Below are 26207 nucleotides of genomic sequence, written 5' to 3'. Positions count from 1 at the left end.
TCAAAGATATTTATACTTTGATTTCTTTATTTGAGTATCTTTACTTTTGGAAATACAGCTTGTATTCTTCCGTAGCCTAGGAACATCCACGCTACCACCACATCTGGAAGGTTGAGAGCTGTAGCTACAAGCTTATTTCCTTCTTCCATCTGCAAGAGCCTTATCATATTGTTGTTCTTGATCACATTCTACTTGATGATGTTAAAGTCTTGTCCTAATGCAAGTCTTTTGATTGTAACACTTGTAATTCACTGGACAAGCCACTTTTGTAAGGCACGTGACTTTTGGACCAGGGACCTTTATTTTTTTTATTTGACTCTTCTGGGGAGCATGGAGCTGTTGATAGCACTTCGCCCTTGCCTGATGCTGGACAATTCTTGCAAGTCACTTTCCAGAGATAGGAAGAGGAATTTATTTGGGCAGTTAAAGTGTTAGATGTAGGAGATTATGTTGTAGCCAGCTGGATCTTGGGTTATTTAGGAACTCATTAAAAAGATGACCTTAAGGAATGATAAAATATGTAGCCTGCTCCAAGGGGCTTTATATGGGTGACCAGCTGAAGACTGAAAAAACCAGTGTAACTGATCTGGAGATTGCAAAGCCTGGTATATGGCATATTGGTGGCAGTGAGCATTTCTACAGCCAATATATACTGCAGCTACATAAACCATATCTGATAAAGCTATTTTACATGGGAGACAGTGGTTTTACTTTTAGTGAGGTAAATCTGACTTTGTTTTGCCACGTCAGGCTTCTTGTACATACAAAAACGGCTTTGTAACGTGTACACAGCGCGACTGATCTCTACATGCACAGTAAGTTATCCAGTGCTTCCAAGAAGCATCTGATTTATGGCACAGATGTGCAATGGTTATGCAGACCTTGAGCAGTAAGACCACTGTGTCCCAGGGTTTATGCTGTCCCTTGGACATGCTTGAGAAACATATTAGATACAGGTGGGTCAGCACATTTGAAAATTTTGAAAAAGTGTCAAAAGAAAAAGAAAAAAATCCACCTACTGAAATTGAGGTGGTAGGGAGAAAAGAATGTTTCTGGGGAAATCCCAGCATGCTGTAGTTTGGGCATGTCCACAGAATCTCTTAACACAATGCAGCCTTGAAATAATTGTTTAATCATATAATATGTTCGAATGTTTCCGCCACGTTACGGTGCCTGTGGTTCTAAAGTCTGGGGCCTGACGCAGAGACATTTCTCTGAAAGAAATCCTCAGAGGATGGTGAGGACTTCTCATCCCTCACTCAGGTGGAATTTGTTGGCATAAAAGATTTACGCAAAAAAAGTTATTTTTTCATAGGCTTTTGGGGTGAAATTTGTTTACAGAAGCTGGAATGGGATTTTAGTCCTCTATCAAATTTAGAACTTGCCTACACATGCTTTTTTCTCATCAAATCACCTATGGGAATTTCTCTAATTCTTCTAGGAAAAGTGTTATGGTCATAAAGTGTCCACAGAGTCACCTAAGGACATGTGTTCCACATTTGATACTCACCTCTGTATGCATTCATACACATGCAGTTATTACTGTGCATTTTTAATAAACAGGAGAGGTTACCTAAAGGCTAGAAAGAAGTATAAAATTATTATGGTCCATGCAATAGAAGTGGGTTATTCTGTCTTTATGTTTACTATTTATACGTGATAAGATGTATTTAATTGGGTGGGTGGAGGGGTGTTGTCCCTACAAATGAGGGTTCTTTTATGCTCTGACTTTCCAGATCCTTTTGTAGTTTAGTCTAAGGCAAGTGGCAGGTAAGTTAAATGATACCGAGAATCCATTGTGTTGGAACATGTGATAACTATCAATGGTATATTTGGAAAATGTGCAGAGGGCAAGACAGGAAAGGTGGATATCCCTTTCTCAACCTGTTTTTGACCTCACCCAATTTAATAACCGAAGAATTGTGGGGTTTTGACACAAAGACATTTGCACAAGTGGTCAGAGACAGCTTACCGAGATGTGTTGTTTATCAGTGAATGAAAAAGGTCCCCGTGAGATGATTTTGAGCATGTTTAAAATGCAGAAAATAATGCTCCCCTCTATGAGAGCATTGGTTTTCATCCCCCTCGTTGCAATCTGAACTTTGAATTGCTAGTATACATTAAGAATCCAATTCAAAATAATCCAAGTTTGAAAGTACCACATTCAACCCATGGGTAAATTGGTGCTCCTTGCTTTGTGCTAATGCAAAAATGGAGAATGGCTTCATTAGATATTGTTGACCCATTTCACATAGACAGAACAGTAGATCTGTAGCAAACAAGAGACAGATCTTTTCCAAATGTTTCTGATGCTGTCTTAAGTACAGCTGTGCTTTCATGCAGCTATGTGAGAGAATAAAAGCCTGGTCTTGCAAAATGTTTGTCATTGCCTGCTTCCTTATTGCTTTTAATTACCTTATTTAGTGACTGCTACTATTTATACACACATCTGAAGGACGGCTTCTCACTGTTTGTGAAAGCATCTATTTGTCATGTTCTATAGTTTATGTTGAAATTCAAGAGTACATGATTAAAATTTGAGAGTTGATTTAATTTTGGGCCTCTCTATTTCAGGGACCTGAAACTGGACAATATTCTTCTGGATGCAGAAGGCCACTGTAAACTGGCTGATTTTGGGATGTGCAAAGAAGGGATTCTGAATGGAGTGACCACCACAACCTTTTGTGGCACACCTGACTATATAGCTCCAGAGGTATTTTTTTGCACTGCACTAAGAATACAGATATTATCATTTATCAGACTGTATCATGTCATTTTAGACACTTTTTACATGTAGATAAAAATAGTAGAAGATGCAGACTTGCCTGTGCTGCAGTTTCTCCTAGGTAACCTTGAAGGAATTGGGTACTCTATTGCTCACAAGCAGTATTCGTTGTTGACAGGAGTGACAAAGCATGGGGTTTTTTATTATTTGTTCCCTGAAGTTAACAGTATTCTCCATACATTCATTTCTAAATCAGTATCATTGTGAAGGCACTTACTAGCCTTTAAGGTCCTAGGTGCAGCTGAGTACTGCCAGCACTAGTCTTTAGTAGTTAGAAAAATGTTTTTATTTTTTCACAAGACTTAGAAGGCTATACTCATATGGAAAAGATGCTTGGCATCATTTTGCCTAGGGTTGTTGTGAGAATGTGTGGGGTTTTTTTCTTTCTTTAAAGTATCTGTGAGTGAAAGATACTATGTTTGTAGTACTTCTCACTGTATGGATGAACAGAAAGTATAGACTAAGGAGGGGCTTTTCATATGGATGTTGTGTATCAGTTGGCAACATCCAATGTCATTTCAGGGCATTCACTGGATACAAGAAATAGCTGAGAATTGTGTCAGTTTTCTGTATGCTAAATTTTAATGAGTGCCTGAAACAAATCAATATTTTACAGTTAGTCTGTTAGGCAAACTTTGCTCAGTTCAGTTAGTAACCCGAGCATCTTCCTGCCGAAGATTCAGTGGGATGATTTAATGTAAAAGTTTCATTTGTTTGTCTTTCAACCATAAATTTGAGGCAGGGAAAAATGTTAGTTTATTATTTGTCATAGGCAATAAATCAGAAGTCCATATTGTTATTGGTCAGAGCTGTGAAGCTCTGGTAGCACAACTGATAAGGTGCAAATCATCTTGACACTATCGCAATAGAAATGTGCGTTTTATGGAGTTCGAAAAGTATTCCAGCGTTAAAAGGAAGTGAATATCAGTGTGATGATTTTGGTTTTGTAGGAGTTCTTTTCCTATTTGCTATGCTAATTGAGTCCTTCGGCAAATTCTTTGAAAAATATTACGGGGGGCAACAACAATAATATCCCAGGAATTTTGCTTGAAATCCTGGTGCCACTGAAGTCAGTAACTCAGGCTTCCATTTTGTCACCTTAATTGCAAAAGTTTATCTCCTGCCTCTATTTCCCTTGCATCATGGTAGTATGTTTCAATTTCCTTTTCTTTAGCAGTATCTGAGTTCCAAGGAGTGCCCATAACATTTCAAAAGTACACTTTTGAAGTACAAAAGTACACTTTTGAAGTTAACATTTTCTGTAATTAATATCTATAAAATCTAATAACCATTCAACTAAGAATCCAGTTGCCATCCAGACTGCTATATTCAAATGTTAAACTCATTTGTCGTTTTATGTTAAGACTGAATCTGGTTTTATATTGGTTGTGATTCCCAAATACAGCACTATGCTCACGCAGGTCTCTACAAGGCTCCTGACAGTCACAGTAGTGTTCCTTAAGGAGGTGGTGGAGTTGTTGCCATTCCAATTCATTTTAAGGCAGTCAGCTTCACCTTAAACAGCCACCCGCTCTACTTTCCCCAGACCACTGTCACATGGTGCAGCCAAGCTGCAAGCTTCTTTTCAGTGAAGAGGAGCCAAGAATTAAGCTTGTTCCTTGTACAACACTAGTGCTGTAACACCAAGCAGTACAATAAAACTCCATCGTGCTAACCAGCTACTCCCTCTAAAAGGTATTTGCTGCAAGACTGAATTTGTGCCGCCAGAAAAAGTTGTAGCCAGGTTTTCTGAAAGCAAGGGCAATTAAAGTGAGTCCTACAGCCATGTATTGTACAGCAGTTTAGTGCTGTAAAAAGAACTGGAACAAAAATGCTTTTGGCTTCCTTCAGCCTTACCTAAAGGACTAGAATAAATCTCTCAGATGATCTCTGTGCAGCATTGCAGGCTGGTTCAGTTTGTTTTGTTCGAGATAGAGGCAAGGAAATGTTTCACATTTTCCACCACTCTGTTTTGTATATGTGATCTTTTTTCCCCTATAGCGTGACCTGCTTTAAGCAGTTTGGAAGGATATACAGCTCTCTTGCTCACGAGCATACCCTTTTACTCAGGGGACTGATAAACTCGGTCAGTACTTCTGAGAACAACTACGCACTGAGCTCTGTTAGAACAAATTGCATGGGTAGGAAACTGTGCCTGCTGTTACTGAAATCAGTGTGGGATTTAGCCCTCCTCAGACACTGCAGGAAAGAAGGGGGTCTATCATATCGAAGCAGCAAATGTGCAGCCAAGAGTGTTGTCTAACTTGTCTACTCAATCCAATCTCTTTTTCTGTACTAGATCCTCCAGGAGTTAGAATATGGCCCCTCAGTAGACTGGTGGGCTCTGGGTGTTCTCATGTATGAAATGATGGCTGGGCAACCCCCCTTTGAAGCTGATAATGAAGATGATCTCTTTGAATCCATCCTTCACGATGATGTCTTGTATCCAGTCTGGCTCAGTAAAGAAGCCGTCAGCATTTTAAAAGCAGTAAGTCTTCCATTACTTGCTTTTCTCCTCCTCTTCATGGGTTTTTTTGGCACTGGGTGCCGTGGTATCTTTTTTTTCTTCTTTTTTTTTCCTTGATTAAAATTGAATTTGCCCAAAGTTGTTGAGAGCAATCGCCGCTGGGAGTTCAAGCACAGTTCAGAGTGCCACTGTTAGGATAATGGGGCCTGGGATAAATTACACCGCTTGTGGGAAAGGAACAGAATGTTTGTATTCCACGCAGTTGTACACTGTATAAATCTGTGTACAGCAGATTCATGTTTCAGGGAAAACCCAGCCAGCTAGAACTGTGCTATCACTTTGACACTTTATATGCCACATGTTCACCAGAGTGGGGGAAGCACTACATAATTAAAGAAACAATGTTTTTATTTAACCCCCTTACAAAATTTCCTGCCCTTCTGCCTTTCTTCCCCTATCATCAAGATAGATTAAAAGCCCTTTATTTACAGCTGTATGTTCTATTTTATTTCCCATAACTCTTTGATGAGCAGTCTTACTCCAGTGTCATTGGTTCTGCCCTGGTTGGTGTTTTTCAGTATGAGTAGTGACTTGACAGAAATGTGTGTCACCAAATGCCACCTTTTTTTTTATCAGTCAAAATGTGACATACCTTTCTAAAGTAAGGTTTACTTTATTAATATAACACTGACATAAATTCTTCTGTGCTAGTACCGTCCTAAAATAAAAAGCAAAGCAAAACAGAAGCACTATGCCAGTCCCCATAGTTTGAAAACATGAGGAGGATTTCTGGTGTAAAAAATAACTTGGTTTTTATTCCATTTTTCCTCCTTCTTTGAAAGTGTAAAATTTCTACCTTTCCACTTCTATTTTTCTTTCAGCATCTGGAATAAGGGCAACTTTCAGTTAAGAGGGCAGCTGGTAGTGCAAAGTCCTGCAAAGATTTTCATACACAGTTGTATTTTGAAATTATGTATAAAAGTTAAACAGATTTTGATTTTTAACACCAGTGGACAGCTAGCACATTCTGTAGAACTGCTCATCTTGATCTTTTAATAAAAATATCTTTAGGCTCCATCTAGCTGAGAGCTGCTCTAGGAGAGGATTCAAACCAGAAGTCACAGTTAACCTCTCTGAATTGTTTGCTGGAGTATCTCTTTCGCTCGATTCACTGCAGTGAGAACATGGAAGATTTATTAAAGCTGACCTTTATATATTCTCCCTTCTCCCCCCACGTAGCTCTCGACTTTTTATTGGCTGACATGATACTTCCATGTGTCCATTTTTGGTTCCAGACCCTTCAGATATTTTCAGCCGAGCAATTGAAGTTTATGGACTTGAGCTGCAGAATTCAGGCTGATATCCAGGGTCCAGGGGTTATTTTGGCGTATTGTAGATAAAGTGTTGTCAATGTTCTGAACTTCACTGAAGTCCAGGAGATCTTCTGTAGTGTTTTGGTTTCAGTCTGTAAGATATATTCCTTTGCCATCCACAGGCTCCTTCAGTGAACCTACATTAACTGACCTTTCTGTTATTCTGAATCTTGGAAACATTGGTTGGGGAGAAAAGTTAACTGATAACTCTCTGTTAAGTGTGTAGTACAAGAGCCAGCCATTCTAACTCTTAGGAGAAGGTATTTATTTTGCAGAGGAAAGTGAGGAACAGATTTGACAGAGCCTTACTGTGTTATCAGTGGTGCAAGTAGTGAAATGTCTGTTAATATTATACGTGTTGTTCATTAACCACACACAAATGCAGACACAGAATTGGGCTGCAGGTGTAAGCTATGTATTTTTGAATGTAAGTGTAAGGGTGTTAAACCCCTTAATTTCCTTTAAAGCTGAGTTTGCTATAAGTTGTCACGAGGCTGTTTTCCTGGATCTGCAATGTGATAGCAGGCATTGTGGTTTACATTTTGCTTTAGTTTTAGTTCCGCCCCCCCTTTTTTTTTTACATCTTTCTATCTAAAGTTAATCCTTAATGCCATTAAAAACCTTAAAAAAGATGGTTGCATCCATTAGATTTGCACTGTAATCATAGATCATTTGTAATTGGGCAAGATGTCTTCATGTGTATAAATCGATATAATTCGATGGAGCTGTGCCAGTTTACACCATAAAAAGAAAACATTTCCTTACATTTAGCAACCTGCTGCCTGTGCAGCTATGGTGTGAAACACATTTGAAACTTGTGTTCTTCATCTGATCCTTTTCCACACTCGGTTGAATGAAGAACAGGAAAAACAGAGGAAAGAAGGAGACGTCTATGTATTTTACTGCTGAGTGGTAGCAAGGGATTAACTTTGGAACACTTTGCTTCCTCACATTGTGCTTTGAGACATGGGGTTTATTCTTTAGAAAGTCTGTATTTTTACACTCCTTCAAGCAGTGTGTAAGGAAAGCTTAATAAGAAGACCTTCTCTTGTATTAAGTAACAATGTTTTCTTATTTTCTGAAGAAACAGTTTTCCTGTTATTTCCAAAAAACACTAAGGAGGATAATTTTACAGCTCAGTATTACAGGCAGCACGTTGCTTCTCCCATGAAATCCCACAGATATTAGTCCTGTTTCTGTGAATTGACAGGAATTGCTATTTAAAATTCTTTCCTGTCTGGTAAGGAAAACAATTCTTCACTGAAATTAGCTCTGTGCTTCTTTGCAAGCAGTGGAGAGACGTTGTCTACAGCGTACGTTCCCTGGGTGCCCAGATGACAGGGATCTCTGGGTACAGAAGCAGAACCCTGTTACTAAGCTGTGCCATTTATTTCAAGAAGCAAAATTTTGGGACCCTGATGATCCTTTATTTGGGCCCCAAGTTGCATGGCTGTCTCAGCAATTTTTTGTCCTGTTGTCATTTAAGTCAGTAGAACTCTGATCTTAAAAGGCTTCTCTTTTCATAAAAGGAGGTTCCTGCCCTGAGATGGGAAAATAAAAAAAACCAGCACTGACATCATTGTTGACAAGCAGGGAATAAATGTTGGCTTGTGCTTCAACAATACAAGGTGGAAAAACAGTATTTCTTGCAGGGGATCAAAGTCGTAGAATTAAATGTCCACTTCAGAAGTTTGAGAGATTATTTCATCATATTTGTATATTATTTTTTAAGTATTCAGCCTTAAAATTTGTTGTCACGCATCACCCATTTCCAAGTCTCACAAAGTTTATGAAGCACAGTACTAATCTGTACTACCTAGTCAAGATATTTTCATGTCCTGGGCTGCTTAAAAATGTCATCTTCAGATGTTTTCCCTGCATCCGACTTAAAATAAAGATAAAACATGGCAGACACTAGGATCAGATTTTACTTCTTTGATACCTGGATTACATGGTACAAGAAGTGTATCCTGTAGTTTCCGTGTTCTGTTTCTGCTAAATGTGTGGCTGCTGGTTCCTGGCCTTTTCTCTGCAGTCCTGGAGGTGAAATAAAGCAGAGGATTGTAGGAATGCGTTTTGTGGTTTTCCAAGAGACCTGACCAAAGCACAGTAATCCTTTCAAAACCTTTGTTTCTCCTGCCCATAGAAAATATGGCCTGTATTTAAGATATGACTTGTCCACTTGCAAAAGAACTTGTGGAGCAGTTGAACACAAGACCAAAGTGAAGGGTTGTCTTCAGACTGGCGCGTTTATGTCAGAAACCACAGAGAGAATTGCCTCGTTGATCTATGTTACAGCTTTAAAATGATAGCAGTGGTATTCCTTGTGAATGGTTGATCTAGCTATCTAAAGCCATCTTAAGGGCTTCAGTAGCTATTTATCAAGTATCTGGAGTACTAAAGCAAGGGTATCCATTATAGGAATTTTTTTAACAGGGGTTTGGGTTTTTTTCTCTTCAGATGTATAGTATAATGTGGTACCCAGGTTAAAAAGACACTGAACAATTAGCACATTTTGTTTCATTTTTAGAGGTCTTTTAAGTTTTTTTAAAAAAAAAAAAGTTAAAATAGTGGCTGAATGTGAAGTTACTGCAAAGTTTGGGATAAGTCTGTGGTATGTATGATGTGTGTAAGAAAAGCCTTCAGTGCTACTTGAATTGTAAGGATTCTATGTCTTCTTGCATTAGGAAATAAGTAGAGGAATTGCTAATAAAAGGAAGAAATAACAGCGAAATCAGGAAAATATATCAGCTGCCATCATTTCATGTTTTGCACTGGTTGTACAGCTTTTTCCTGAAAGGATTAGTAAGAGGTTAAAAGTGAGAATTTTAGAAATTGCCGCACCAAAAGAGACCGGCTAGGTCCTGCTGCTGCCACTCACTGACGGTGTACTAAACATGAAAGGTGCAAGTTATGCCATGGAGTTTCTCAAGGGAAGCTTTCTGCTGGTTCTGGGTCCAGTTCTGTTCAGTATCTTTATAAATGACCTGGATGAAAGGATTGAATGTTCCCTCAGTAAGTTCACAGAGGACACTAAGCTGGAAGGAAGCATCAGTCTGCTTGAGGATAGGGAGGCTCTTTAAAGAGATCTGAACAGGCTGATTCGATGGGCTGAGACCAACAGGATGAGGTTCAACAAAGCCAAGTGCAGAGTCCTGCATGCAGGACATAACAACCCCATGCAGAGCTACTCACTTGGGAACAGTGTCTAGAAAGCTGCCTGGCAGAGAAGGACCTGGGGGTGTTGGTTGACTGCCGACTGAATATGAGTCAGCAGTGTGCCCAGGTGGCCAAGAAGGCCAATGGCATCTTGACTTGTATCAGAAACAGCGTGGCCAGCAGGTCCAGGGAAGTGATTGTGCCCCTATACTCGGCATTGGTGAGGTCACAACTCGAAACCTGTGTTCAGTTTTGGGCCCCTCACTACAAGAAAGATATCAAGGTCCTGAAGCATGTCCAGAGAAGGGCAACCAGGCTGGTGAATGGGTTGAAGAGCAAATCTTATGATTGAGGGAACTCCTGGAAAAGAGGAAGCTGAGATGAGACCTTATCACCACCAACAATTACCTGAAAGGAGGTTATAGAGAGATGGGTGTTGGTCTCTTTACCCAAGTGATAGGTGATAGGAGGAGGGGGAATAGACTCAAACTGCCCCAGGGCAGGTTCAGATTAGGCAGTATGAAAAAGTTCTTCACCAAAAGGGTTATCCAGCATTGGAACAGATTGCTCAAGGAGGCAGTTGAGTCACCATCCCTGAATGTGTTTAAAAGAGGGTTAGATGAGGTGCTCAGGCATATGGTTTAGTAGAGGACAGGTACGTCTGGACTCAATCTCAAAGGTCTTTTTCAACCTAGTGATTCTGTGACACTGATCACTCCATGCATTTCCTGAAATCTGCAGACAGAACACTTCTAATTCACATGTCTGCAGGTGCTGTTCTTACTTCTGTTAGAATAAAATCCTAGAAATGGGTAAGGAGGTTAGGGCTTTTCATGTGTTCAGCTTTAATGGAATGTATAATTATGCAAGCTATGTACCCAAAGAAAATAAACAACAGTAAGCATAAATATGTAGCCAATTTTCCCCAACTTAATAGTAAAGATAGAGCAAATAAGATAGGAGGTGTCCTGACCATCTATTTGGAAGTATCTCTTGAGTGTTTAATATTTTCTTTCCTTTAGTATTTTTGGCCAAGGCTGGAACAAGAAATGCTGAAAGAGAATCTGTTCCTGTAGCACTCCCAGCCAGATAAAATTAGGAGGTCTCAACAGTCAGTTGAGCAAGCTTCCTACAGGAAACTTAGACTTCAGAGTCTCTAAATCTTCTAGTTTGGCTAGAAGCTCTGAAATTTCGAGGGGCTCTTACAGAAAAAAATAACCTTCTGAAAGGGGACTGTCACTACAAACTAGGATTTTAGGAACTGTAATGCATAATTGAACTGGAAATGGTTTCCAGCCCTTGCTGTTCACATTTTAACTTCTTCCTGTTCTCACTCCCCCACCCTGCAGTTCATGACAAAAAACCCAAATAAGCGACTGGGCTGTGTGGCATCACAGAACGGGGAAGACGCGATTAAGCAGCATCCGTTTTTCAAGGAAATTGACTGGGTTCTTCTAGAACAAAGGAAAATCAAGCCACCCTTCAAACCTCGGATTGTAAGTAGCCGTTTGCATAACATTCAGACAAAACTTGGCTTGACAATTCTAGTTGCTGGCTTTCCTGAGACATGAGGTTACTTGATGCACTAAGTTGTGTGTTGAAGCAGCAACATAAAAACAGTGCTGAAAGTGTTGCCTTGCCTCGCTGCTCTGAAGGTAAGTGTCAGGAATAGACTCAGTGCACAGGAAGGTGTTTGTGTTCACATACATAAACCATGAGAGGGTTTGAGGCCCTGTTTTAATTTTTCTCTGCTGTTCCTAAAGATACCTTGATCGTATGGGATTATTTCAGTTGGGTAGATACTGTCTGTACTTTCTGTGTGAACTCAGCGTTGCCAATGGCCACTAGATTTTCTAGTGAAAGAGGAGAAAATTTCTGATTAATAATATTTTAACTGAAGATACTTCAAAAAACAGCATCCAAGAAATACACATCATGATAAGATGAATTGATGTGCTTACATTTTTCTAGGTAATAATCAAGTAGTTTTATTTTAAAGTAACTAAGTATGTAAATAGCAGCCCCACATGCAGAAGCTACAGAACCCAAGCAAAAAAATACTATTCTAGTCTTTCTCTGGATGAAATTGCTTACAGTTCACCAAATGTCAGCTTTCCAGCTGAGAATGTGTGCAATTGATTTTGTGCTTGAACAGTACAGTAGAATAATTTTATGATAAATACTTTGATATTGATTTGTATCTTTTGACTTTGCACATTCCTAATTACCATGTTGGATTTGCTTGTAAATATGATCAAGGTACTTGTATTTTTCTTTCTTTAGACAGTTTACAAAGGTATTTTTAAAAACAAAACCAAAAAACCACACACACACACAAAAGCCCTTTAGGCTCAACACCGAATCCTAATGTAAATTTAGAGGTGAAAAAGTCCCCCCTGTCATTGGAGAATTGCTGTCTGTCACATTTAACACGTTTACTTTTAATCCAGTGAGATGTGTTTCCCCAAGTTCCTTTTGAAGGGGGTGAAAGCAGGGCTGCTCATCCAGATCAGGAGCCTGAGGTGGCTCCTCTGAGTCTACTCTTGGAGAAGTCTCTCTCCCTCCCTATAACTGTGCAGGAAGAGCCCAAAGGGACTGACAACTCTAAGTGAAAGTTAGCTCTTGCAAATGTCTTTCTAGGAGCAACAGTAAGATAGAGTGTTGTCATATGGGGAAGCTTTTCTTTATAAATTTCTTGGAGAATGGGAATGTTGTAACACCGTAGCTACAGGCAGAAGGTTGCCTGAGCCAGCTGCTCTCCTCCAAAGGGTCCAGCCTGCTAGACATGCTGGCTCACTTACTCTTTTGCCCAGCTCTGCTTCAGAGGTCTGGTCAGGTTGCACCTGATGCCTGAGCTGATTTACAGATCTCTGCACTGCTGCAAGAGGCGTTAACTCCAAATTAACCCCAGTAGTATCTATCTGAAGCCTATTTGATACCGTAACTAGCCGCTTCCCAGTCAGGTTCCACAGCCCTCAGATAGTTTCAGACAGCCTTACTCAGTGTTTAGAATTTGGCCTTTCGTCTCACAGTCATTTTTGTTGCTTTGCTCAGTTCATCAGTGTTTTGGTAATAGCCATTAAATCAGGCTACATGATTCCAAAATCATTTTCACTTTATGCCTGCCTCTAGTAAGTCCCAGATTCCTCACATCTAGTCTGTTTATTGGCTGCTTTCTCTTCATGATCAGGGTGCATGGTCCCTTTGACAATGGGTATTTTTACATGAGTTTCATTATTTTTTTAAGTATCCCTGCTGTGGCAGTCCTTAAAAGTCAGGAGGTGCTTAGTATGTCAGATATTTTTATTCATTGCTGATATAAATACCTTCTACCTTCTCAGTGCAGCTTCTTTCTGGTAATTATTTCACTGCTGTTATATTGTAAAGCCGCTCCGATTTTATTAATTCCAGTTGCTTTGCACCTTTTCTCCTTCCTTTAATGGTGTTTTAGTTGGATATTTCATTTTTAGTAGTGATTTCAGATAATTCAGAGTAGTCCATTGTATAATTTTCAAGACGGCTGCTTGTTCTTTAGTAATACTTAGGGTGACTTTATACATCATTGTTTGCACCTTTTCTCATTTTTCTTCAGGCTGCTTCTATAATGTTGGATTTTCATGCTACACCTTTCCATATTTTATAAGCCAACTTTCTTTATTCTACCAAATTTGATTTCTGCAATCTAGTAGTTCTGTATGCTTGCTTTTTTTGGAACTGTTTCATTTTAATGGTGGTGGCTTCAGCTAATAATGTAGTCTGTTACAGGCAGCCCTGTTATTTTCATGTTTTCAGTCTGCTCCCTCTAAGATATCTTTCCTAGTGACCTGGTCCTATCAACTGTTACTGATAACCTTTCTACACTCAGAAGGGGTATACCTTACATGTTTACACAGCGTTTATGATCCATCAGCTGTTCTGTTCCAGCTGCATGAATTTTGCAATTGTTTGGATATTCTTGTTGTGTAGACATATTTGAGCAAGATCATACTGAATTTTGTACTTGTATTTATTAGTTGGAAAGTAAAGTGTGATATATAACTAGTCTGGAAAGAAAGATAACACAAATAAAATGTAATTTTTAATTATGCAACTTCAGAAATGGTAAAGGAATCTAGGGCAGTTAATTTAAAATGCTGAAAAGGTGATTTTCTTGCCAAGCTAGAAGAGATTTTACTCACTTTGAAAGATACAGGGAAGAGGTAAGAAGATAAATACTAATGAAATAAAGTCTACTTCACCTTCTAGATTGAGAATTTCTTTCTAAATTCAGTTGTGAGTGTAGCATTGAGATTCATTTATTATGCTGTCTGGTTTTCAGCATCTTTCAGTATTGATAAAGGGCTTTTGATTATTTAAAAGTGACTTGGAATATTAAATGGGTTTAAAAAACCACATTTTTATTCTTACGTTCAGGAGAGCCTAGATCTGTGAAAATAGCTGAGAAGAGAGGCCAGATTCTTAGTCAGAAAATAGACATTCTTGCATGTGGTATGTGAGTGTGTACATATGTGTAGGAGATGGTGGGTACAATGCATATATAGCCATTTGTGCATTCAAATTGAGTTTTGCATGCACATACAAAATTTTGCTCATGCAAGAATGCATATACTTACTCGGGTACTCACCTATTTTCTGACCAACCATAAGATCACTAAGGGGGGAAATTTTACAATTTACAATTACTGTATCATGCACACTTAAAAAATCACAACCCATAAGATCTATTCAAATGAGCTCTGGGCAATAAAAAAATGCAGATATTAAACAAGTAAAATCATGAGGGGAAAATGGTCAAACACTGAGGTCCCATCAGACAATGGAATAATCTGCCAAGGGAGGTGATGGAGGTGCTGGTGTGAAACAAATCTTGCTTCAGTTCTGCTCCACTACTCCACTGCTCCTGAAAACACGTGAGTTACTTGGTTAGCACATCTGTCTTCCTTTTCTGTGACCTTTCATCCTTTCTCTGCCATAATACATTCTCTGAGGAGCTGTATTACGTGGTCCTATAAGGCCTGTGCTGCTTCGTAGTTCGTGTACATCTCTTCAGATCTGCCAGCCTTAAGTCTGAATTTTTCAACTGAACTTGGAGACAAAACTGCATGGCTGTTTATTAGACATAAGGGCTGGGTTTTTTTCATACTGTAGATGGATGTAAATATATTCCTTATTATACCAGAAATATGCCATTAACATCCTCCTAGTTTGTACATTATTTAATTATTCTAATGATGCTTTGGAAGCTGAAATTTCTTTTCTGTTTTCAGCCTTGGAATGAAAATTACTGAAGTTCAAAAAGTCCTTGAAAAACTGACAGTGTTTTCTGAAGGCTTCCAAGAGTGCTCTGAGCAGAGCTGTCATACAAACAGTTGAGGTTTAGATTACTAAGCAGTGACAGGAGTACCACACCAACTTGCACTAGGTTGAGACAAGGGAAGTGGATTTGATGGCCCTGAAAGGGTATGAAGGACTTTTGGCTGCTCCTCCATCTTAATAACTTGCAATAGTGAATACCAAGGGGTGAAAATGCACTGGAGCCCAGTCCTAGGATGGGTATTATATGCTGGCCCTTACTTTAATAAATCCAGAATGCTTAGGCTTTTCAGTAGCAAAATTAGGTTTTTTTATATATACACATGATGGTTTACTGTGCTGAGGAACTCTCCCATGTAAAGCTGCTACAAATGTTAAGCTACTGCAGAAAAAGTAATAGCTCTCAGTCGTGTACATTAAAAATCAAGCAAACCTTTGTACAGCTATGAAAAGGGTATTTGTTACATCTAAGCTCTAGTGACTTTAGTGTCTCTTGAAGATCATTTCTGTTGTCCTTAAAAACTAATTCTTAAGAGTTTCACAGACTGTCTTGAAATGTTCTGAATTATTCTTCCCTGCTGCTTTTAATGCAAACATGAATATGTAATTGCGTATGCAAGACATAAGTAGTTTTAGTGCAGGCAGATGTCTTTTCTCCAGAGCAACTGTTGCGAGACAGAAATCCCTTTAAGACATTTTATTCCTATGTTGAGATATTTTCTCATGTATTCTTCCTGGGATTTTATTCCATTTGGAGAATGAAATTGCCCTAATCAGTAGCCATAAGCCCAGTCTGTGGTTTGCAACATAATTTGTCACCCAAGAACCACAAGGGCCTTGATAATATTCAGTGTTTCTCTGCCCTCCACTTTGTTTCCATCGTTATGCTCCTGCCTCGGTTGAACTGGTTATTTCCATTTACAAAGTGCATTTGCCATATTGCAAGTGAAAACAGCGGTGCAGTAGATTCATTTCGTACCAAAGTCATTGATACGGTGCTAATTGTGATAGATCTTGCTTAGTGACATGATGGGGTTGATTCTGTCTGTCCTGTACCAAATAATAACACATACATTAAAAATAGTAATCTAAGTAAATTGCCACTTCACCTTTAATGTGTATTGATGAAATAGTTCTTGTCCCAGGTTTTTGTTTACTGTAAAAATTTATACTTGAAACAGTGAAGCAAAGGTGTGTTTTGTCATATTTTGCTTTTTCCTCAATCTTCTCCGTATCTTATTAGATTCCCTGCAGGAATCTCTATGCTGTTTCTGAGAGCACAACTGGCAGGCTGCAGGCTTTCCAGTCTGAACTTGTGGCCTGTTGACACTCTACTAATATCAGGCAGTAAAACTCAGATAGGTGTTCATAAGTAGCATAAAGATACATGATATCCCATTGGCCAGGGATGGAGGGACATCACTGCCTGAAATATGTTCCTCTTTTAGCTGAAGACAGTGGTAGTCTCATATGAGCATCAATTTCATAGAATCAAAGAGTAGTTTGGGTTGGAAGGGGCCTTTAAAGGCCATCTAATCCAGCACCCCTGCAATGAGCAGGGGCAGCTTCAACTAGATGAGGTTGCTCAGAGCCCCATCAAGCCTGATCTTGAATGTCTGCAGGGATGGGGCTTCTACCACCTCTCTGTGCAACCTGTTCCACTGTCCTCATTTTTAAAAAAAATTCTTCCTTACATGTAGTCTAAGTCTTCCCTCTTGTAGTTTAAACCCATTGCCCCTTGTCCTGTCGCTACAGGCCCTTGTAAACAGTGCCTCTCTAGCTTTCCTATAGGCCCCTTCAGGTACTAGAAGGCTGCTGTAAGGTCTTCCTGGAGCCTTCTCCAGGCTGAACAAGCCCAGCTCTCTGAGCCTTTCGTCACAAGAGATGTTTTCCATCCCTTTGAAGAATTCCTTATTTTTTTTTGTAGAATTAGAAAATCGCAGTCATATTTCTTAGGCTGTTGGTCACAGTGAGCTGTGAGATGGAGAAAGCTGTTAGGCACCATGCAGCAAGGACAGTCTCACCACAGGCACACTCCTGTCCTCTCAGGCTGAGTCAGCCCTGGAAACGTGCATGCAAACAGGCAGACCTGTCATTTTCATTCACCCTGTCCTAAATGTCAGGCTTGGGAAAATGTGAGAACTTTGACTAAGACATCCTCAGCATGAAAACGCTGAAGAACTCTGAGCCAGAGGGTAGTGCAAAGCCTGGTAAAACAGATGTTTGCCATGTGTATTTCTCTTTAGCAATTAAGCCAAAGTTTCATCGCTAATGGCTTTATCAGTGCCTGTGGCAATCCATTCATAGTGTGGCTTTATGGAGATGAAGTTAAAATAATCGCATTACAATGATTTACTGTGAATGTGCAGCTTTCATAGAACAATACATTATTTTAAGTTTCTCTATGTATTCATAAAATCTTGGGTTTCCATTTTAAAAGATCACTTTCTTCAAGAGCATTAGAAAGAAAATTAACAAAATAGTCTATTGCAGGATTGTACCTTGCAGTATGGAGCAACAGCAGCTGCTGTCGGCCCATTTAGTTCATCTAATGTGACTCCCTTCGTTTTGCAGCCTCTTCCACTCATGCTGTTTTATCAGTGGGAATGTTTTCTGAATATTTGTATATTCCTTCTTCAGTTTTGACTTCTCAGAGCTAGAGAGTTAGTCTAGCAGCTAAAACCAGAGCCCTGAGAACTGCAAGAGATAGATAGATAGATAGATAGATAGATAGATAGATAGATAGATAGATAGATAGATAGATATGTATGTATGTATGTATGTATGTATACATGGTTGAACAGGTTACTTCAGTGTATATGGTTCTTCTACCAGATTTTCTAGAAATTGATGGTGTGGGCCAGGGTTCATCACCTAACCTTTTCACACCTCAGTTTCCACTCTGTGGTAATCTCAGGATGCTTAACGCAAAGTTCTGTGGCAGCAAAGAAGTACGACTGAGAAGTGTTAAAAACCAAACACTTATGATCAGCCTGGCTTTTAAATTAACCAAACACGTAGCACTTCCCTTGGAAGAGTGTTCTATGCTATACTAGACCTCAGTGTTAGCAGATTTAATCTTGATCTTCAGTCTCAATTTTCCTACGGTAATTTGCACCTCTCACTCAATTCCGGTAACTGTAAGATAGTCATAAACAATTATCAAAGTCCCTTCCCCCCTTAGTTATCACTATCTGAGCCACATTGTCTGTATGCAGTTTCCTTGTGAACCTAAACTCCCTTGTTAAGTCTTGACTTAAGGATGCCAGCAATGTGCCCTCTTACAGTTTTGCACTGCAGCAAAGGTTTGAAATAAAACCATTCCCAAATACAAAATTCTTGTCCTAGCCAATGATTGTGGGTTACAGCCGGAGTCAGTGAGCACTGGGAATCTTCTTTTACCCCCTCCCCTAAATGAGTGGAAAAACTGCCAAAATTTTGACACCCCTTTGTCGATGACTTACAACAAGCCGGATTGCCCACAGTGTTTGGAAACTGGGTAATGAACAGCAAATACAAATCTGCACCAGTGGAGCGTGCAGCTGGCCTGTTTGTGCAGGCAAACAGGCAGAGGCCGCGCCTGCCCGATGGGTAGGTGCCTCACTGAATGGCTCCCAAAAATGTGTTAAATCAGAGAGGTGTGTGTGGAAATTGCTGCTGCAACCGTCTGCTTTCTGTGAAATATGGCTGGAATCCTTAAAGAGGGACCACGTTTCTGGAGAAAACTTTCAAATATATTAGCCTCAAGCATAAGATCTCTAATCTTAGATTTGTTTTCATACATGGCTGCTTAACAGGCAAAGATTTATTTTTTTTTACTTTTTAACAAGGGATTTTTAGCCTGGTGTTGGGAAGTCATGATACTGTTTTGCTGGGGTTTTTGGCACGCCTCTGTTGGTTTTTTTTGTGACAGTGGATTGTATCGTCATACATGCAGAATTATGACTTTGCCTTTACGTTGTGGGGAAGAAGCCCTGTAAAATGCAGTATCATTCAGTAGCACCAAAAGGAACATAGGAAATTACAGGCCAAGTAAATTTCTTTTTGTATAAATGTTCTCTCTTTTCAAGTTTGCTTCAGTGTGAATGTCCCTCTTTAAGGTAAGGCCTTCAATATGGGGAAAATGTCAAGGTAGGTCCGGTTTTAGGCCTAATAACCTTGAGGTGTCCCTTCAGTTTCATAATCTATTTCCATTCAGTCATCAGTGCATGGCAATGAGCATTTAGCAGATGGGCACGCAAGGGGCTATACTGCATGCTTTTGCATGAAGTGTTACTGCTTAGATAAAACACTGGGGAGTGATCTTGAGACCTCAGACCCTCATGTACCATTGTTAAACATTGCACATTATGTATTCCCCACTTGCTGCAGGCATTTCAGGCATAGGAAAACAGTGGGCTTTCTTATGAGAGTGACACCATGGTCGTTAATATTGGTATACAATAAAAATGTTTAGAAACAGGGAACAATCTGTATTTGTCAGAACTGTTAACATATATCCTTTAGAAAAACTAAAGAAAAATGGTTGTGGACTTTCTGGATGGCCTTTCTGCATACACACAGCTATAATGGTTGAAGACGAACCCTTTTTTAGTACGCTGCCCCTGCTACAGGGTATCAGGAATTAGAATATTTAATGTCAGTTGGCTCCTAAAAGTTACTTTTTTCTGCTAGTGGTTCAAGTGTTAGCCAGCTTGCTGCTGATCAAGAAGGCTTGGCTATTGGCAGGTGATCTCTTGCACTAAATGCTTGCAATAGACAGTTTTGAACAGCAATACTGTAACTGCCTGCAATGTACTCGCACTAGTTGGTCTAGCATGTGGCTGGGCAGGGCAGAGAGGTGTGTAACACTTCTGCCACTTCCCTCAGCAAAGCAAAGGACGTTGGTTTCCAAAGCTTCAACTAGCTCTGCACCTTGTACAACCACTAAATTTGCTCAGAGCATAAGTTAGAGCTTTCGAGGTGCTTGTATCACAACTACTTAGAGAAATCAAGAGTGAGCAAGCTGGTATTTTTGAAGGTTTTCAGTGGTGCTTTTTCGGATGGGCACTGTTCTGTTTTCCCAGAATTTTCTTATTCAGTTAGTCTTATTTTTTGCTTTTTATTTTCTTCAGTGTCAGTGCCTGCAGCAGCTGCTTTTAGCTGTGATTACCGCAACACTAGAATTACAGGAGTTTGAAAGCTACTTCCCAGCACTGCAGGTTCTCAAATATTTATAAGTTTATTTTGCTTCTTTTGAATCTGTACTGGGGATCCAGCAGTATTTGTTTGCCTTTGTTGAGTCCTGGTCTTGTAGCACTAAAAGCTTTTCTTACTGAATAATTACGTTCATTTAAGCATCTGTTAAATGTACATTGTTAAGTGGTACCCATTGGGATGGAGTGATAAGCAGCCAGTGTTCCTGCTTTCCTTTTGAGCTTCCTCAGAATGAGAGAAGTTCCGTTTCACTTTTTGGCTGCTTTAATCTCCAGTGCTATTTTCAGAAAGTAATCTAAACCATTGAGTAAAATCGTCATCTCATGGTGACTTACAGTACATTCATAAGCATTCAAACAGAAGTATTTTATTTTTATATTAACTTACATCATAAATAATATTTCTGAGTTGGGACTGTCTCCTATGCCATTCAAAGCCAGTGGCAAAATACCAGGTGATTTAAGAGGCAGTAGTGTCTGGCTCTTTATCAGACAGGGGAGAGGAACTCGGAACAAAAGGAAAGACGCATCAAAGGCTGGGAGTCCATGGCTAGTCCTATTCACAGCTGGAGTCTGGTGAACATGGAGTGTAAGAAGAGCTTTGGATTTGGGGTTTATTTCTCATGCAGAACCTTTTTTTTGTATTTGCAGTAGACCATGTGAGTGTGAGGATAAAATTAACAGTGTATTACTAGAATGTTCATCCAAGTGGGCAGTAAATTTAGTTAGTGTATGTGTTCACAGCTCAGCATACTAGTGCAAAACTTAATTCCTTTGGTGAATGTGCTGATATGCAGCTGGTAGACTGAAGCAGATTATAAGCAAGCACTTCTCTTCAGTAGCAGGCAGGGAAGGGATCTTTAAATGGTAAGGAATCCTAATCCTAGCACTTCATGAGCTGTTACTTTCCTGTTGTTACCTTTCTGTGCTGTTAGAAGGGATTTTGTTGCTGTGGAGGCGCTCAGACCTTGTATGGGTCCTCTCAACAGCGTGCGTGATTCTTAAACTTAAATTACACAGGATGAGAAGAACACTCAGTCTAGATATTTATGAAATGCCATAAGTGCAGATCATATTCCTTGGTTTGCATGCCAGATTGATGTTTGCAAAGGACCTATAGAAGAGTGATTCCCTTTGCTTGATTATGGAGTGCGGAAAAGAAGGAGTTGGAGACCATGACTGCCTGTGACTCTCTGAAGGATTGTGTTTATATCTGACAAGAACAAGAAGAAAGAGAAATTGAATTTGTGCCCTCGGGTCCTCAGCAGCAGCTCAAGTTCCCAGCAAGACGAGGTTTCTGCTGTGCAAAAATCCATATATGTGAGAGACGATCAAGAGATCATAGATAACAATAGATAAATCACAATGCATGTATTAGGAGAACAAAATTAGGTGCATAGCCAGGAGAAAATTGCTCAAGCTCAAAGCAGAGCAGTACCTGAACCAAGAATAAAAGGCACGTCACTGCAACTCTGCAGTCTTTTAATAAAGCTGCATCCCAAAAAAGCAGTTCCAGTGTCTGAAGGAAAAATGGAAAGGAAGTATGCTGAGGTACGGTAGTAGTAGCTGTTCATGCATCATTTTTTTTTCAGTTTCCCCATTCTGCAATTTGTATGAGTATAGGCATTAAGTTAAAAAACCCGCGGTAGCTTCAGCTGCTTTCTAAAAAGGCGCATGTATCTTTATTTGAATCTGTCTTTCCAAAGGCTTAAAAATAATCATTAGACTTCAAAATGTTATGTCTAACAATTCAGTTGTCTGAAGTTTAAACCGTCACTGTGTACCTTTCTCCATTTATATAAGGTGAGACCTGCTATACCATTTCTCTTTATGAAAACCTGTCATATTCATCACCCATGCCAAACTAAAAGCCTTATTCTTAACAAGGTAGAGATCATCATCAAAGAGAATGAGTTTCCCAACATGTTTTGAAGAAGGCAGTCTTGCCTAAACTTCTGTAGCATTCCTGCTCTACAGCCTATAGTGCACTATACTGTAGGGTGTAGCTGGGTCTTGGGATGATGCTCCCACCATACATGCTTGCTATTACCTTTCATGCTGTGATGTTTCTTTGCATCCAGTGTCACAATGCACACATCCATGCCTCCTTGCTAGAGGAGGGCTCAGATTTACAAGATCATGGTTGTAAATTTATAATTTCGTCACATATTCAGGAAGGTTTCCATGATGTGACTATAGGCAGGAAAAAACTTTGGAAAGTCAGTCAGTATTTGTTCAGGCTATATGAATGTAGAGATGCAAGTCTTGAAATATTTCATTAAATCATTCACCTATTTACTAGCCTTGGAGTCTCCTTAATTTACTCTTTGTTTTTGTGATTCCTTAGAGATTGGAAAACAATGTAAATCTACAGATCTTTTACCAGAATAAATCTGGTTAAATGTCTCAGTGCACTACTAGACTGTAACTGTATTTGGGTAATTTTTCAGTGATTTATGGGATATGTCCTGAAAGCCACGGGAATTCTGGGGATATGTGCCCAACCCTCCTGTATAATTTTTTTCTCTTGTTTGCAAGTCAGCCCCATTTTCGGGGTATAGCCAGTCCTTTATGCTAAAGTGCTAGTGATCAGGAGCAGAAAAAGGCTTCTATACATGTCTTTGAGGGCTCACCAGAAGCTGGTTTGGCATCTTGCAGATCCACCAGCCTTGGCTACTGTAACTCTGCTGGAACAATGATGGTTAAAATGCAATTTCAGGAGAACACAACAGAAAATATACTAATCTTGGATATATGCCAGGAGGTAAGAGTGCAGGGGACATTGCTGATCATGACCCTAGAGCAGTTCAGGATACCAGTGGAGTCTTGCCAATATACTGTGTATTCGAGAGGCGCACACATAAAATCTGCGCTGTGGAGTGGATCATCAAATTTGCCATAGGAATTGCATTGTGCAGATGACAGGTATTTTCATATAATTGTTCCATTATTTTTTCTTCTCATATTTCCTCCTCACCCCAAGAAGAAATATAAAATTCTCTCACATGTAGTTAGCCCTCAGAGAAACCTAACTGAAAGGAAAAATAGTGTAGAAAATCAGAGGTTGGTACTGTTCCCACACAGGTTTTTTCCTCTCTAAAAAATGCACGTATTCTACTGTAGCATAGTTCATGTGCAGTGGTTATGTCATGATTAGGTCCTAATGGAAGCAAGCCCTTATGGATCCTGAGGTAAAGTACTTACCACAGGTAGGAAGCTGTAGTGCTGAGCTCCCATGCAGCCCCTGTGACATCCGTCTCCACCGCTGTGCTTGGGCAGTCAGGCTGTGAACAAAGCAGGTTTGGTATATGTAGCTTTAGTGCTCCCTACTCTCATTCATGCTAAAACCAAACCCAGGAGACAACTGTTTTGCAGCGATGACTTCTGGGTGAAGTTAACTGCTGAGGCTGTGAATGCAGGGGTGGTTGTCAGTGGTCCTGCAGGGCTTTACCTTTGTCTTGCTGTTTGTTTTGGTGTGGTAGTTTTGGGGTATGGGGTAGGAGAAGGGCTGTGCAAAAGTGAAATACTAAAGGTGACATGCTAGCCATGTAGTCATTGAATATTTGTATCCACTAATTGCTTAGGTTATCCCTGCTTCCTACTTGACCCATTTCACATGCCTACTTCATTCAGAATCATACTTCTATGAATTAGCTTCTTGTTTATTGAATGTCTGTGTACTTCCATAACAGATTAAATTATGGACTGCAGAGATTGATACACTTTTCAAATACTGTTTCACTACTAGCATCCTTATTGAGCAGGGTATATTTTTTCCACTTCGTCGTCTTAATTTGGTGTCCTTTACATCTAATGAAAGCATAATCCAGGAGCACAAAATTTCACCCTCTGCTTGGAAGTAATGAATGTTGTTATACCTGTAAAGGCTACTTGGGTTCAAACCCCTTTTTATCACCATAACCTTCAGCTGAATATACTACAGCTTACGGCTGATGTGCTGTAGCTCTTCCACGTGTGAATAGAGCAATTAACACGCTTAAAAAGTGTAATAACTTGCAAAGTTATTCTGATAACATATTTCATATCTTCTGAAATAAGATGTCCTAGAAATTACTTCTAATACTAGTACAGGTTCTCAGGGCATGCAAATAGTGTGAAGGGGCATCAACAGAACTGAGGCGTTTCTCAGCCTGTTTCTTTCAGAGTATTCGTACTGAGTTTCTGTTCATGTAGAATGAGTTGTGTGTTAAAGGGAGTGCTCATTACAGTTGGTCTCGGCTTTTTAGAAACTACTACACCTTTATGAAAAGAGATCCAGTCATTGGTGCAAAGTGATCTCTGCCTGCGCTGCGGTTTTTGTTATCATAATAAAGAGAGGTGAATGAGAGGACAGTGATATGTGAGGTTAGCCACATAACCTTGTGCTTCAAACCAGTTTGTTTGATGTCTTTAGTTTCCATTTGTCTTGAACAAAATAATGTGAAAATCTTACCAGAGGTAAATACAAAATATTTAAACTCTGATCATCCCAATATAAGAATTTCTTCTTGATGGTACTGTCAAACACAGGAATTATTTATTTCTTACTGAAGCAAAATTCTGGATAAAATGTAATGATCCTGTGTAAGACATGAGAAGGTGCAGCTCTTGCAGCATGTCCCATTCCTGCTGCGCTGCTGTCCTGTGCCTTGTAGCTGCACACCAAAAGCTGCAGCAGCTTCCTGCCCGGACTGAATGCTCCTGTCGGTGTCTGATGTGCAGCTGGGCGCTGCACTGGGAAAGGGTTCTCTGCTAAAGCTCCCCAAATGAGTGACAAATTCCAGGATTTCACTTGTAGGTTTGAAAATATGTGAGGAGGCATCAAGCACTGATACTGACAGAGAATTGCAGTGGAGTAAAGTTAAAGATGTTTCATTCAGTGATACAGAAAAGCAGCTCTGCATCTGCGTTTCCACGCTGACATTATCACAGACTGAGACAATCATGGATGAGATTGGTACACGTTTTGTGTCAAAAGGCCCAGTTAACAACAAATACCATAGCACAATAACTTTTTCCTTCCAAGATACTGGTTCATTATTTATACTGATCATTTTTGGCCCCTCTTGTATTCGCTGTCTGTTCTGGATTAGCTTTGGATTCTACTAAATCTATTAATTGATGTAAAGGGGATTCCTACAGTTGTATTTAAACAGTGTCTTGTGAATTTGTAGGAAAATTAGACTAAAATGGAAGACCTAGGTTTCTGTGGAAGTGCTGTTTCTTTAGCCACCATCTCCATATTTCTTTCACCTCCTCTGAGTAGGCTTTGAACCTGCTGGACAATTCCAGCCCAATTTAGTGGAGCCATGGAGCTTGCAAAGGACTTGAGTTTTGGTGAATTTCTGCAAGCTAAATTAAAAAATACCAATGGAGTAGACACAGATGCCTTTTAATGCCTCCAAGCTGGGAATTAATTTAATCCTTGTTGAGTGGAAGAGAGTCCACCAAACCTCTTGGCCTCGTGACACAGCTGATGATGTGCCCAAGGTTTGCTGGGCACCTGGTTTGGAACACCCTCTGTCAGGTGCCTTCTTCCAATGGTTTCTGTGGCTTTTCGGTACCAAAGGCTCCTGGTATTCACATTTGCTTCATGTGATTAATAGAAAGGAATGGAAAGCTCTAACTTTGTGTATTTTCATTGTTAAGGTTGTCAAATTAGATTTATTTTTTTCCCCCTTCACTATTGCAATTCATTTAGTGTCGTTTAGAAATCATTAACAGGCAAGGTTGGTAATCCTTGACACTGGAAAGCTTACTGAGCAGTTTTGGAGGGTTTTTTTAAGCTTGAGTCTGTGACTGAAAGTAGAAAATTAATTTCATATTGAAATGATAGTGAAAATGAAACCAGTTTAAAAAAAACCCCACTGTTTAATGTGTATTAGCCTATGAAGCTCCTTTTATTCTTTTAGCAA

General features: G+C 39.7%; 1 protein-coding gene across 1 annotated transcript in view; it reads left to right on the top strand.

Annotated features, from left to right (window-relative positions):
* The window catches only part of PRKCE (protein kinase C epsilon), a gene marked incomplete at its 3' end in the record, with an annotated part of 287241 nt that overhangs the window by 257081 nt on the left and 3953 nt on the right, over positions 1–26207 (top strand). Inside the window, exons 12-14 of the mRNA XM_084261984.1 lie at positions 2575–2713; positions 5085–5273; positions 11134–11280. Of these exons, the coding sequence (XP_084118110.1) occupies positions 2575–2713; positions 5085–5273; positions 11134–11280 (475 nt within the window). The remainder of the gene's footprint in view (positions 1–2574; positions 2714–5084; positions 5274–11133; positions 11281–26207) is intronic.

Source organism: Gallinula chloropus (genome assembly GCF_964237585.1).
Source record: "Gallinula chloropus genome assembly, chromosome: 3".
NCBI classification, from domain to species: domain Eukaryota; kingdom Metazoa; phylum Chordata; class Aves; order Gruiformes; family Rallidae; genus Gallinula; species Gallinula chloropus.
This window is presented reverse-complemented; position numbering and strand designations above follow the sequence as displayed.